This window comes from Protomyctophum bolini (assembly GCF_963924005.1).
Source record: "Protomyctophum bolini genome assembly, chromosome: 9".
NCBI classification, from domain to species: Eukaryota; Metazoa; Chordata; class Actinopteri; order Myctophiformes; family Myctophidae; genus Protomyctophum; species Protomyctophum bolini.
Window position 1 is genome coordinate 23784195 of NC_137870.1, and position 14121 is coordinate 23798315.

General features: G+C 43.0%; 1 protein-coding gene across 1 annotated transcript in view; it reads left to right on the forward strand.

The window, feature by feature from the left end:
* The window catches only part of LOC308321462 (uncharacterized protein), a 48564-nt gene that overhangs the window by 31570 nt on the left and 2873 nt on the right, over positions 1-14121 (forward strand). The window contains exons 5-13 of the mRNA XM_080772363.1: positions 929-989; positions 2250-2380; positions 3314-3433; positions 3876-3989; positions 6854-6967; positions 9118-9231; positions 9654-9700; positions 13686-13862; positions 13964-14114. Coding sequence (XP_080628489.1) covers positions 929-989; positions 2250-2380; positions 3314-3433; positions 3876-3989; positions 6854-6967; positions 9118-9231; positions 9654-9700; positions 13686-13862; positions 13964-14114 — 1029 coding nt within the window. The remainder of the gene's footprint in view (positions 1-928; positions 990-2249; positions 2381-3313; positions 3434-3875; positions 3990-6853; positions 6968-9117; positions 9232-9653; positions 9701-13685; positions 13863-13963; positions 14115-14121) is intronic.

A 14121-nucleotide genomic window follows, 5' to 3' on the forward strand; every position in this document is an offset into this window, starting at 1 on the left:
TGTTGTGACCATGTGGTTGACTCATCTGGTCAGCTACCGGTGTGACCCCTTAATTTATATGAGGTTATTCGGTAATGGCCTACTATGTGTTAATTAACATAGATCTACATACAGTAGATCAAATGATTGTATACAGTAGGTCACAATAACCACTTCCACCTGTACATGAGTAGACTGTAACCAACAATACTTTTACTGAAGTTCCCTGCAATGACTCTCTCCCTCTGAGTTTCTGAAGCCTAATTTATGGTGCCAAAAATAGCATGCTAACATGCTCACAACGGATGCTGTGAGCTTGTAGGTTGGCTATTTTCTTGCTTAAATGAGCTTTGCTCATCACTTTGCTGAACTGATGGTGTGTTGTGAAGGTGAGACTAAATGAGAAAAGCTAGAAAGGAAACCTTGGAAACCGTGAAGGACGTCTGGGCCGCTGCGCTGGCATCCTGTAGACATTCGAAATCCCGCCCTTGTCTCACTTCCTGTTAAGCCCATCTGACTTCCTCCTCAGCAGGTTGGTGATTGGACCGGGGAGACACAGGAAGTGTGACAAATGAGTAGGGGGTCCCTCCTTTACTCCTGCTCAGCCAAATGTTAGTTTAAGGTCTAGGTCAAGTTTATGTCCCAAACTGGGTGATTTATGTTACAGTAGATAATAGTATAAGTGTTATAGGCAGTTTGTCTGTGTGGAGGAGGAGGTGCCATGTGTATCCTTAAGTGAACATGAACTGTAAACCCCCGTTATATTTGTTTCCTTGTAATATTAATTGTAATTTGTAGAATCAAATAAAGAACTAAAATGTGTGTGTGTGTGTGTGTGTGTGTGTGTGTGTGTGTGTGTGTGTGTGTGTGTGTGTGTGTGTGTGTGTGTGTGTGTGTGTGTGTGTGTGTGTGTGTGTGTGTGTGTGTGTGTGTGTGTGTGTGTTCACAGCGGTGTGCAGACAAGGTTGTCACCAAGTCCATGGGTCCTGTAATGTTCCTGGAGAATGCAAGTGAGTCTGACTTAGCGTCACTTTGACACTTAAGACAATGTGCTGACAGAACCAAATTAATCACTGTAGCAGTGGTTTTCAAAACATCTTGAGGACATGGCACACCAGCGGGCAACGGACACATTAAAGGGCAACTTGGACAACTTAGGTTGTTATTAGAGAAAGTAAAAGATGAGTGTTCATTTTTTTTATTTGCTGCTTTCTTTTTTGTGTGCAATCTTAGCTATTTTTGGCAGGCATTCGAACATGGGGCTAAATATGTATTTTCTTTTTACAAAATGTTATAGCGATTTCTTTTTTTATTATTTACTATAGTCCCACTAGACCCCATAAAATTACATCCACAAACAATCACGGTATCTATTGAATGTGAAGGAGGTGACATGCTGACATATTGAGCCTACAACACACCTAGTATCCGCTTCGCATTCAGTAGATCCTGTGATCTTTTGTGGCTAGATGTAATTTGATTTGATTTGGGTGTTCTAATAAATACTGTGTTCGTGTTGATTATTGTGTGTTCGTCTCCAATCCATATTTATTTATGCCCTCGTCAGGTGTTATTATATACCGCCATCAGTAATACAACAAAAATACTTGACAAATAAATAGCATTAGCGGCTGTGCAATATGCACAAACACAAACAAAATATTGCAAAAACAATATGCCATATGTTTCAAGTTTGTTTTGACTCATAAAACATACAAATACATGACATTAATCAGTGCTGCAGGCACAGTATCAGGTCTCTGAGACGTGTCACCAGAATATCCACCTCGGAGGAAAGTCTGGTGTTGGTAGGCCAATCAGAGGCAGCTGGGGCATTACCATGGTTAGATATAAGTAGTAGCCTTGCCGAGCAATGAGGCCCATAGGGCAGGAGCCTATCTCCTATTTCTGTAGCATGAGGCAGCTTGATGTACAAGTACACCCCCTGGACATGACGCTAGTATGTCGCAGGGATTTACCCCCAATCCAACCCTTGATGCTGAGTGTCAAGCAGGGAGGCACTGGTTCCCATTTTTAGAGTCTTTGGTATGACCCGGCCGGGGATTGAACCCCCACGTCCCAGTCTCAGGGCGGACACTCTAACCACAAGGCCACTGAGCTGGTTAGATAACCATGGTTAGATATTGACGTACTATTGAATCATGCGTCTCACAGTACACCAGTGTGCCCCGGCACACCATTTGGGAGCCATTACACTATAATATCACAATGAATATGACTTCCTGCCTTCTCTCTCTCCCCACTGCCAGGTGTCACTATGGCTGGCAGGGTCATCTGTGTGACCAGTGCGTGACCTTTCCTGGATGTGTTTACGGGAGCTGCAGTGAACCCTGGCAGTGTGTGTGCGACGTCAACTGGGGAGGGCTGTTATGTGATAAAGGTAAATTCAACATGATTATTTGCTTTTCACCCTAACTAGGCCTCTAAAGCCTGAGTTCATACTTAAATGTGTGCGGGTCCATCATCCGTCTGTCCATCCCCTACTTCACTCATCTAAGTACTGTATGTGTGCATGCGTTTGTGCATGTGCGTCATTGTTTGTATATTGGTTCGTTAGGTGTGGTTCTTCACACCCCTCACCAGTCAGAGCCTACTGATCCTTTCTATAAGATAAGTCCCACGTATCCCTCGGGGCTCCTCCATTACTTCTGTGGGACTGTTCATTCAGCCTTTCCCACAATGTTACAGGAGGGATATTTCTCCACTCAGCGTCCCCCTCCCTCTGCCCCAGTGTGGGAGCTGGGATCTCGCAGGTACACGAGGGCCCACGGGTGATGCTTTGTGAAGGGAGGAAAGGCGATAGCCTTGGGTAAAGTGAATGTGAGCTGGGCTGGGTTGGGTGCTGCTTAACTAGGTGGGGTCCTTGGCTGTGTCTCTCCATTCAGCAGCGCTCTGTAAAGCTGTGGCGACACAAAGGAGTCTGTGGACATGGACGGTATCATTAGAGAAAGGAGTCTGTGGACATGTTGGACGGGATCATTAGAGAAAGCAAGGCTTTATAATCAGCTTCTACACCAGATTTAGACAACAGGCCCCAAAGCTACAGTACTTACACATTGGGCCGACCTGGATTCACCACGTGCACACTGCACACATACACACGCACGCAGGATGGGAGTGGCTCAGGGGTAGAGTGGCCGGTAGATCGGCCGGAGGGGAACCACAAGGTTCCCAGTTCGAACCTGGGCTCCCCCAATCCCAGCAAGACTCTGAACCATGTTCTCCTTCAGCGTAATATTTTTTTCAAAGATGTTACCTCGCTGTGTTTAGAAACTTATTTATGTGTGTGTGTGTGTGTGTGTGTCTGTCTCAGATCTGAACTACTGTGGTACCCACCATCCCTGTAAGAATGGAGGTACTTGTTCCAACACAGAGCCAAATGAGTACCAATGTGAGTGCCAAGATGGCTTCCTCGGCCGCAGCTGTGATATTGGTGAGTGCAGATTCACCACCAGAGAGACAGTGAGAAATGTATTCAAACCATTTGAAACTGTGGTTCTCAAACCTTTTAGTCCGTGACCCAAAAGAGATATTTTGTTTCCCCGGGAGCCAAAGCTGCAGTTCTACAAGCACACAATGTGTCACAATGCAACGCATTGTGTGCTTGTATATCGGCTATGTTCACTTGTTGAAAACATTTGTTTTCTAATTTATGGAATTTATTTATTATTATTTATTTTTAATTATTACATTTTAATTCTTATTATTTTTGAATTTATTTTATTTTGAAATAATAATAATAAAAGTAAATGTAGGGTGCCGACCTACTGTTTGTGAAACACCGATTTACTACTTCCCAAACTCTCTATAACGTTCAATCTTCCCTCCCTCCCTGCATCTACTTGATGTCTTCCCCGTGTTTCTCTCTCCATCAGTGGAGCATGCGTGTCTATCGTCCCCCTGTATGAACGAGGCCACCTGTGAGGAGAACCCAACAGGATTCAGTTGCATCTGCGCCAACGGCTGGACCGGACACACCTGTGCAGATGGTAATTGTCAATACCACATGCACACGCACTCACGCATGCACACACACACACACACACACACACACACACACACACACACAAACACGTGTGTTCATGTGTCGGCTGGTGCGAGATTGCCCCTTGATTGGTTTTTATTGGATTAAAGCCATTAAGTGATTCCGATCAATCCACCAGAGGAAGCTAATTTACACAATACACAAACAACATTAACAGCAATCAGAGTCTCCACTTACTCCTTTCCTCCCTTTCTCTCTCTCTCTCTCTTTCTCTCTCTCTCTTTCTCTCTCTCTCCCCCTCTCTCTCTCCTGACATTGTATGCATCTATGAATGTCACTGATGTATGCAAGCATGCATGCCTGTGTGTGTGTGTGTGTGTGTGTGTGTGTGTGTGTGTGTGTGTGTGTGTGTGTGTGTGTGTGTGTGTGTGTGTGTGTGTGTGTGTGTGTGTGTGTGTGTGTGTGTGTGTGTGTGTGTGTGTGTGTTGGGCTTGTGGATGGGTGATGGACACACTTCCTAAATAGCTCAGTTCAGCTGAGCAGTAGGATGGGATATTTTATGGGTTCATATCAATTCTTAATCATTCGTTATAATTTCTTAATTTTTTTGGCTTTCTGCCTTTATTGATAGTAGGCTGACAGGAAATGAGGAGAGAGATGGGGACATATAGTATTTGGGTTCATATATATCTTCTTCCCAAAAGGACTTTCAAACTAGGAAGGATATGGCCTGGTCAGCCTAAGATCTGGTTATCCCAGCTTAGTAAGATGTTCAAAGTATTTTTTTATGTATAAAATATATATATATATGTATTTATGTATATTTAGGACGACCGTCGAGCCGATTAAGGCTCCGAGACATGGACACTGGCCAGTCGCTGCTGGCCAATGGAGAGCGACATCGCTACGTGGCGGCCATCTTTTAACATTGTGTCTATGGGGCATGTACTTAAATAACCATAACTTGCTCAATTTTTAACCGTGTTTGTTAGAAATGTCAAAGACGTCTGCATACTCATATGCTTTTATATGATGTTCATATAAAAATAACATTAAGCAGATAAGCATCCTGAATCATAGCCACGTTGATAACGTTTGTAATAAACCAACCCGTTTGTAAATCCGTCAAGATTTGAGCGATTTGCCATAGAACATACTGTACTGTAGCACCTCAGCCAGGTAAACTACGCCAGAGACTCCACCTTGAGCCATCTATTCTAAAGATATCCTTTATGTCTATGGATGTGGATGTGGACGCAGCAAAGGGAGTCGAACCTGCGACACGCTGCATTAGCAACCTACAGTAGGTGCCGCTAAGCCAGCCGTCTGGGCCAATCTGTTACAATTTCAGCCCGGCTGTATCCCAACTTCTAATTTACAGGAGCCCACACAACTTTTAGAACAAGAAAGAGAGAGAGAGAGAGAGAGAGAGAGAGAGAGAGAGAGAGAGAGAGAGAAAAACAATAGCACACACCCACATATAATATGTTTGGCTGTAGTATGTGTGTGTGTTGGATGATGCAGGCAGGAGTATGTCAAAGCTCTGTGTATAAACATACACTGTTCCACGTCCTCTGCTTCCAGTCCCATACTTGTGTCTGTCTGTAGACGGGGCCGGTTGGTAGTAGTGTACACCGACACGAGCATTACAAACTTACAAACCCCCCCCCCCCCCCCACTTGTGTGGCTTGTAGGGAATGATGACCATAACCACAACATATCTGTGTTTTCAGACTAGCTTTATTTACATGAACAATATTAATTAAAGGCTTCTTTGTTTGTTGTGAATTCTCCTCACTATAGCTTTTGGTGAGCCGCTACTACAGTAGCTTGAATGGGTTATTATTGTGCAGGGTTGTGATTGGGGTCAGGAGGATGGAAAATCGTTTTTCTACAAGGTTAGGTAAATGAGAAAAGGTTATGAGAGAATAGCCGCTGAGTCAGACATGTATACGTAACACAGAGCCATGCATGGGAAAATGTATTATGCCACTACTGTATAAATAATGTTGTATTAGTTCTGCATGGTGAAGTCATCATGAGCCGTTTCTCTGCCAGATTCGGTACACATTATCTCTATAGTCATGTGATCAACACGGATCTGTCCGATTTTCAATATTCCATCCTGATTGGATAAGATTGGCTTCCAAATTTTGCAGGATTTGTCCGTTTTTAACAAAATGTCTCAAATCATGAACGCAGCTTGTGATTTCCATGACATTCTCACTAGGCCGAGGAAGAAATGCCACCCTTTTGACATTGGCCTGTTATAGTGCCACCAGCAGGACGATTTTTGTGAAATGTTTTTTATAACATAAGGAACAGATCCCTCATGACATAAATATTTCACCCATAGATTTTAAGCTTCTATGTTTATGAAATATTCAATGTTTACCCGCGGTGGAGAAATCCATCATCCTTTGCTTTCTCTATTGCTTTGACTTCATTCTCTTCTGTTCCACCCACCTGTCTGTGTATCCGTCTCTCCCTCCCTACCCTCCCCCTCTCTCTGTGAAACCCATGAGGTGTGAACTATGGTCAGCAGATGATCAGTGTTTGCGCAGGAACCAGGGCAGGAGAATAGGGAATGAAAACACAGTCCACGAAAGCATCCGCATACCAATGCAACAGTTAGGGTCACACGTTCACCTCTGTACAACTACACACACACACGCACACATGCACACACGCGCGTGCGTGCACACACACACACACACACACACACACACACACACACACACACACACACACACACACACACACGTATACAAGAATTCATATCTCATTGACATTCATAAAGTGCAGTACAGTTCTATTTCACAGCTCAGTGGGCCGTCATGTATTAATATTCTTGCTCTCTCTAACCAGCCGTGAGACAGTGTGATCTGAGCCCCTGTGGACGTGGAGCAACATGCCAGGAGTCTTCTGAGGGGTTCCGATGTCTCTGTCCCCGTGGATGGAGTGGCAGGACCTGCCAACTGGGTCAGTACACACAATGACCACCCAGCTGGCATGCACAACCGTGGCTATGTTCAGACTGGCAGCCCAAATCAGATTTTTGGTCTATCCAGAAGGCCAATCAGATTGCTGTTTATCAAGTCTGGAATCAGATTTATTTTATCATGTCATGTGTGAGTGGATGGGACCCGAATGGAAACGAGGCTGCAAGGTCTTTCTTCGGTGAAATCCTTTTTGGACAAAAATGCCCGACTGTACATTGTGCTGTTTGCATTTGCCTAATAAAATATCCAATCAATCAAATCACTTCATTACTCGTAACATCAAAAAATGACATGGAAATAGATGGTCAAAGATCAGTTTTCAGAAACATCTGATCCTCCTGTAGTCTGAAGATAAGCCCACACAGTAAAATCCTCATTGTTACTTTATGTCCATATGGGTTCATTTCTACACTGAAAAGCTAAATTAACCCCGAGGATTTTGCTGTGCACTGTGGATGAATTCTCTTGGTGCATTGTCATCTTTCTCTGGGATTCATTCTCTGGGATTCATGCGCTCACACTGGTGAGAATGACCCCAAGGGAGCTGCTATAGTTATAATAGATTACACAGGAGGGGGAATATCGTATTGAATCAGGTCATATAGACACAAGCACACATGTGCACAGTTGCACACATACACATATACAAAGAGGCTTGGGGCTCTTACAATGAAAGCGAAGACATCTTTCAGTGTGACAGGCTCGCCTGTGTTATGGTGATATGTCACTCTGATACCTGATAGTCCCTCACAGTCACACACACGCACGCACGCACACATGCACACACACACACACACACACACACACACACACACACACACACACACACACACACACACACACACACACACACACACACACACACACACACACACACACACACACACACACACACACTGATAAAACTAGTTACTGTATAGACTCACCCTGTAGGCAGAGCATCAGGAGAGGTCCAAGGGACGCCAGGCAATTATAATTTCCATCAGTCTCATTCTTTTTTCTTTCTTTTTTAGTAGACTAATTCCCTCCTTACATTTCTTCCTGTAGATCAGTAAGCATTCACCCAGCTGCATCCCCAGGCCCTTCACATAGAAACCCCCCACCTTCCCTTTCTGCTCCCCCCTCTCATTCCCTGACTGAGCTGGTGTTAAATGCTGATAGGACTTTCACAGGCCGTAACAGGTTTAGATTACGTACAATTGAATGACTTCCTCTTCCCTTTTATTCAACCACTGTCACATTCTTATTCGTCTTCTCCGGTATCGGAGGTAGTCCCCCTGGGGTGATGGTACAGTAGATTACATTTGGAGAAATACAGTTTAGTTGGTGAGATACGGAAACAGACCCACTCGTATATTAAGCTCAATAAGCTGTATTGCTTAAAAACCTTAAAAAATGAAAATAATTGTTTTGGTTGTTGTTGTTGTTGTTGGGGTATTTGTCAAGTAGCCTACATGACATACAGTACTTGTGAGTACTTGTGATACTATACCTTGTGAATATTTATACCTTGTGAATACTGTGGTATTTTTATACTCATACACTTCTCTTGATTGCTAAATTGCATTCTACTTATGTATTACAGTATACTTATTATGGAGATGGCTTATGCCTGGGTTGTCTGTCTCTCTGCAATGACTGTACTGCTGCTATCTGTGTATTGTCTGTGTGTATGTTTTTAAATGTTGATGTAATAGTGCACTTTGCCCAAGACAAATTTCCCCCCGTGGGACAATAAAATATATCTCATCTCTCATCATTTTCACTAATCTAACATCTAATTTCACTTTTGGGGCACACTAGTGCAGAGTACTCTAGTACATATATTTATACACATAACAATGGCCAGGTCAATGGAAGCAGATCTCTTCATTTACATTTACATTTACAGCCTCAATAAGAGTTGTCTTTCCAACTGCTTTCAGCAGCTGGTTGTATTTATTAATCACTTTCAACCGTCCCTATTTTGGGCATAATGTTTTCGTCATTTGTATAGTGCTCAAGTGGTTAACTGAAATGCAGTTGTCTCTGTTTTGCCTGAATTAAAAATGAATGTCTGTTTAGTAGTTATAGAGATATGATCTCATTCAATTAGAGATTTAATTTGCCAATTTGCTTTTTTCTCTTTAGACACCAATGAGTGTGAAAGGGGCATATGTGTTCATGCCCGTACTTGCCGCAACCTAATTGGTGGATACCTGTGTGACTGCCTTCCTGGTTGGGTGGGGCCTAACTGTGACATCAGTGAGTATGGTTGGAGAGAATAGGTTTAAGGAGAGTGGATGTGCAATGAGATAAAAGAAACGTGTTTAAGAAGCATTTTCCCCCTGTTGAAAGCCCAAGTGCAATTTTGTAAGGTTAACTAAACCCATCAATCACACGTATCACAGAAGGTGCTGACATTGTTCATGGCCTTATGGGAAGTGCTGCTTCAACCATACTTTCTTATGTGTGCTGTATATTGAAGCATTGTTACCAAATAATTGTACTTTTTCTCAACAAGCTATGGTACATCAAGATCATCCTTGTATCTCCGCATTGTATATCACACTGTAATATATTATCTTAATAAATAGGTCTACTTATATACTAAGATTGTATACAGTACCAGATGTTAGTTATTGATGAATTATTTAAAATATTGTATTTTTCTCTCTGGACTCCAGGGAACAGCAGCTGCCAGGGCTTGTGTCTGAATGGAGGACTGTGTGAGGTGAGGGTCCTGATCAGGTCTACTTGATCAAATGACTTATATCCCTTATCTTTTGTAATGTTTGTCTCTAAGGTTAATTTACACTGTCAGCCAAATCTAGCCTGAATCAGATCTGTGCCACATCAAGATTGAAATCCGATTTGTTTAAACAAGTCTAAACGCAGACAGGTCACATGGAATCAGATTTTTACAAATATGTGACTTGAGTCACATTCAGAGGTGGTTTCAAATCTGATTTGAGGAGATCCGTCTCAGTCTGAATGCAAGTACGACCTGATGATGTGACCCAATTCACATATCAAACTGTCCAAAACGTCACTTGCAGGCAGCGCGACCCAAGCACTGCTGATGTAACGTCATTACAGAGCGCAAGTATTTTCATTTACAACCTTACGGCGTGCTGAGCTAAATAAACAAGAGTGCAAAACATACTCTCCCAATGCCTTCGGCCTGGTGGAGACAACAATAGTGCAACATACAGTGGACAGATGGTGAAATCAATAGAGTACCAAAGTCCTGACGTCACTCTCTCATCCCCTGGGTTGCAGAAGTAATTTCTCTATGGAGAATAACATTGGGTCATCTTAAAATTGTCTCAGAATTGTGGTCCAAAAATAAACAAACTCTCCCTGTGATATTGTCTGGGAGGTGGCTCTGTATCGTTTATGATAGTCGATCAGTCACTCATATAGTCATAATAAAAAAATGTAACTAATTCGACGGCAGTAACATTAGCGTTTTACCGCCGTCAGTTGATCCTTCATATCCATATGACTCGAGTCAAACCGCCGGGATCATTTATTTATTTTTGGAACACAGTTCTTATTTGCGATATGAAAAAAGTCTATGGGAATTGAGAATGGGAGGGGGGGGTGCAAACCTGCTAGGATGTAAAATTACGTCAGACTTTGGCGCTCTATCTCCTAGGGGGATGCCTCCGTCCAGACAAACATACAAACCTAACAGAATGTACAGAAACAAGGCCGTTTATGAGGACATATCTCTATCTGCAATGTCAGATTGTTGTTGGTTAGTACGTAACCAAAGCAGATATATCCATTGTCGTTGTGTCGAAGCAGGGCGGCTTTGGGTTGAGTTGTTAAAATCAGTGGAGCACACAGATCGTTTCTGATCACTTGCCAATGGCATTGTGAAAGGTCGGGCAAAAAGATCACATTTGAGAAACAAATTTGATTTGAATCGGATTTGACTTGATGTGACTAAATGGCCTTACTCTTTAGCAACCACTATGATAATCTAAGCAGTTACCGACTCACATCACTACTGTATGATATTATGTACAGCATATTTGTCAGTAAATATAGAACCAGGAGTTCTGGGAAGATGGCTACGGAGTAGGATGCGTTTGTTGAACCCTGAGTTGCATACTAGTTTAACATTTTTGTTAAACTACACAGGTCGGTCGCACTTACTATGAAAACGTCCATTTCCCGTCAGTCAGTCAGTCAGGGCTCGACAGTGCGACTAGGTACTCGCATTTGCGACTAAAAATATCACCGTGCGAGTTGTAAAATTCAATCTGTAGCACAGGTGCGACCATTCAATCGTGATAAAGACGAGTCTCTGTCTACAGCAAGTGCACATTCTATAGTCGCGGTTCTATACCTACATTTATATTTCTGAACGGCGGTGTCGTTCGCCAAAAAGAGCAGAGCTACAAGCCAACAACGTGTCGACTCTGTCGAGGCTCAATGCGGTGTTCATTTGAAGATCTGTTCCCTTTGCTCCCACCGCCCCTCCCCTCCCTGTGTTGCTGCTCCGTGCTCTTCCCTGTCACACTGCTTGCTAAAGAAGTCAGAGCGAACTCAGCGGGATAGCATTAGCATGATCGCACAGATTCAGAAGGAATTGCTTGGACCCCGACACGTTATTTGCAAAGTTTGTTTGTAATGTTCAAAGTTCAAACGTAACTTACTTTTAACCAAACGCGGGTGAAACAGCGTGCAGCCGTGCACGCACGCGTGCGCACACACACACATGGAGTGGACGGATTGATGTTTATCAAAAACAACCCTTGCTTAGCGTTTGCTTACAAAAGTGTGTGCCCAGCATAAATGATAATGCAAATGACCGAACTGGCTGGATTACCGTATTAATATCAGTCAGTCAAAGCCAAGGAGAATGTTACAATACTAATTCACCATCGAGCAGCCTCTGCACTGTCTGAATGTCACACTAACATGATAGAACAGCAGGATAAAAACGGATAGCCTGTCTATCCATCCATGAGCAACTTATTATCTATCTAGCTCTGGTCCATAGCTCTAATGTGTTGCACGTATTAGAGGTATGGAACAGAGCTACTATCGATCTACAAAGTATTAGCATAAAACAAATTGATTATATAGATTATATGAAAACAAACATAACAATGATATCATGATGAATATCACTATTTTGTGATAATTGCTGAAAAGATAGTGATATAATATTTTGACATTATTTTCCACCCCTACCTCATATCACTTCATTAAAATAATCACACCCATGTGAAGTGAGGGGCGCTCTTGTCATCATACATCATCAGAAATCATCTCATACTGGCCAATCAGAATGCCTGTTGCCTGTGATTGGTTAGCTGATTTGCTCGTTTACTTATGACATACATTTTCCCTTCAATGTCAATGGCGTCATATTTAGCAGAATTTTGACGTAATTTCTCTGTTGATTGTCAATGGCTCATTTTGAGATGTGTGGGGACAAAGGCTGTATATTGGAGGGGCTAGCGCCCCTTAAAAATACATCATTTTTCATCGTGCTCCTAAAATAATTTGTGTGCTACTAGATTTTTCAACTTAGGCGCACACGTGCTACTTGGAAAAATGCTAAGCGTCGAGCCCTGCAGTCAGTTAGTTATTTAGTTAGTCACCCCAGGCATGACCATGTGACATCACGTGATATCATCAGGGATGACCCTGATGTCATCAATATTAAGCCTATATATGGGAATGCCCATATATGAAGATCCCTGCCAGAAACTCTACATTTGATCTCAAACCCTTAGATCTCCATATATGGAGCCTACCTGTTCTGACATTCCATATGTTGATCCTTCCCCATCCGTCCATCCTTGATCCTTCCTCTTCGATGTCTCCCTTTTGACTGATACCTGTCCGTTTAAACTCTAGACGGGCCTGTTGACTGATACCTGTCCATTTAAATTCTAGATGGGCCTGTTGACTGATACCTGTCCATTTAAACTCTAGACGGGCCTGTCCCAAAGTTATTACCGCAGTCGGCGAAAACTAGAGTTCTCAACAGGCCCGAAAATTAAGGCCCGGCCCTACCTGGGGCCCTCATCAAACCCTGTACACTCAAGACTCTACCCCCACTGCCACACTTAGATCTCCATATATGGAGCTGACCTGTTCAGACATTCCATATGTTGATCTGACCTCATCAAACCCTGTACACTCAAAACACGCTCCATATATGGCCACTTTGGCCAGTACAGAATTCATTATGTTGATCTGACCCCCCATGCCAAAGCGTCAGCGCTTGCCCAGCAGTCAGTCTACTGTCACCCAGGTAGATGCGCTACTCGCCATCAGGCGTCTTACTGGTTGTATGTGTTGTGTATTGTTTATGTATCTTGTTTTTTGTTTATTTTTTTATGCATGCAATGCCTTGTATTGTTTCTGTGATATGATTCATTAAAAACAATTGATAACAAAAAATACATAAATATAGAAGCAATGAGAAACACTTCAAGACCAAATAATAAAATCAACCTCTGTTAAAGGCCACGCTGTTGAGCCCCTCTTCAAGAACGAGTCCGTTATTCATTTTTTCCTCACCGGATGTGTTCTTTTTTTTTCTTTCTTTTTTCAGTTGACCAATTGAGGGTTTGCCTTCTTATCATCACCATCATCATCACACTTATCGTGATCTATTGTACTATCTATTGCACTTTGTTCACTTGTCACCTTGTCATATTGTTACTAATTTATGTTATCCCACTTAGGACTTGGATTCAGGATCTAGATGTCTATGCATGCCTGGTTTCTCTGGGAAATACTGCCAGACTGGCCGCAGTCCTTGTGACAGCTCCCCCTGCCTGCATGGAGGACAATGTGTTGAGCAGGATGGACAAACTGCCACCTGCAGCTGTCCAGTAGGATACTCAGGAAGGTTTTGTGAGGTTGGTGTATTCCATCGAATTTTACTCTACTAGGCAAAATACTCATGCTCATTGGCAGCCATTCAAACGGTTCTGATTGTTTCCATGTTCCCTTATTCCAGATAGTGTTGGATCTGTGCAATCCCAACCCTTGCCACCAGGGGGTTCCCTGTCATGCCACAGAGGGCAGGTATGTATGTGCCTGCCCTGAGGGTTACTATGGTAAGGAGTGCATTGGCCTCAAGGACACCTGCATTGGACCACACTGTCCAGGTGAGTG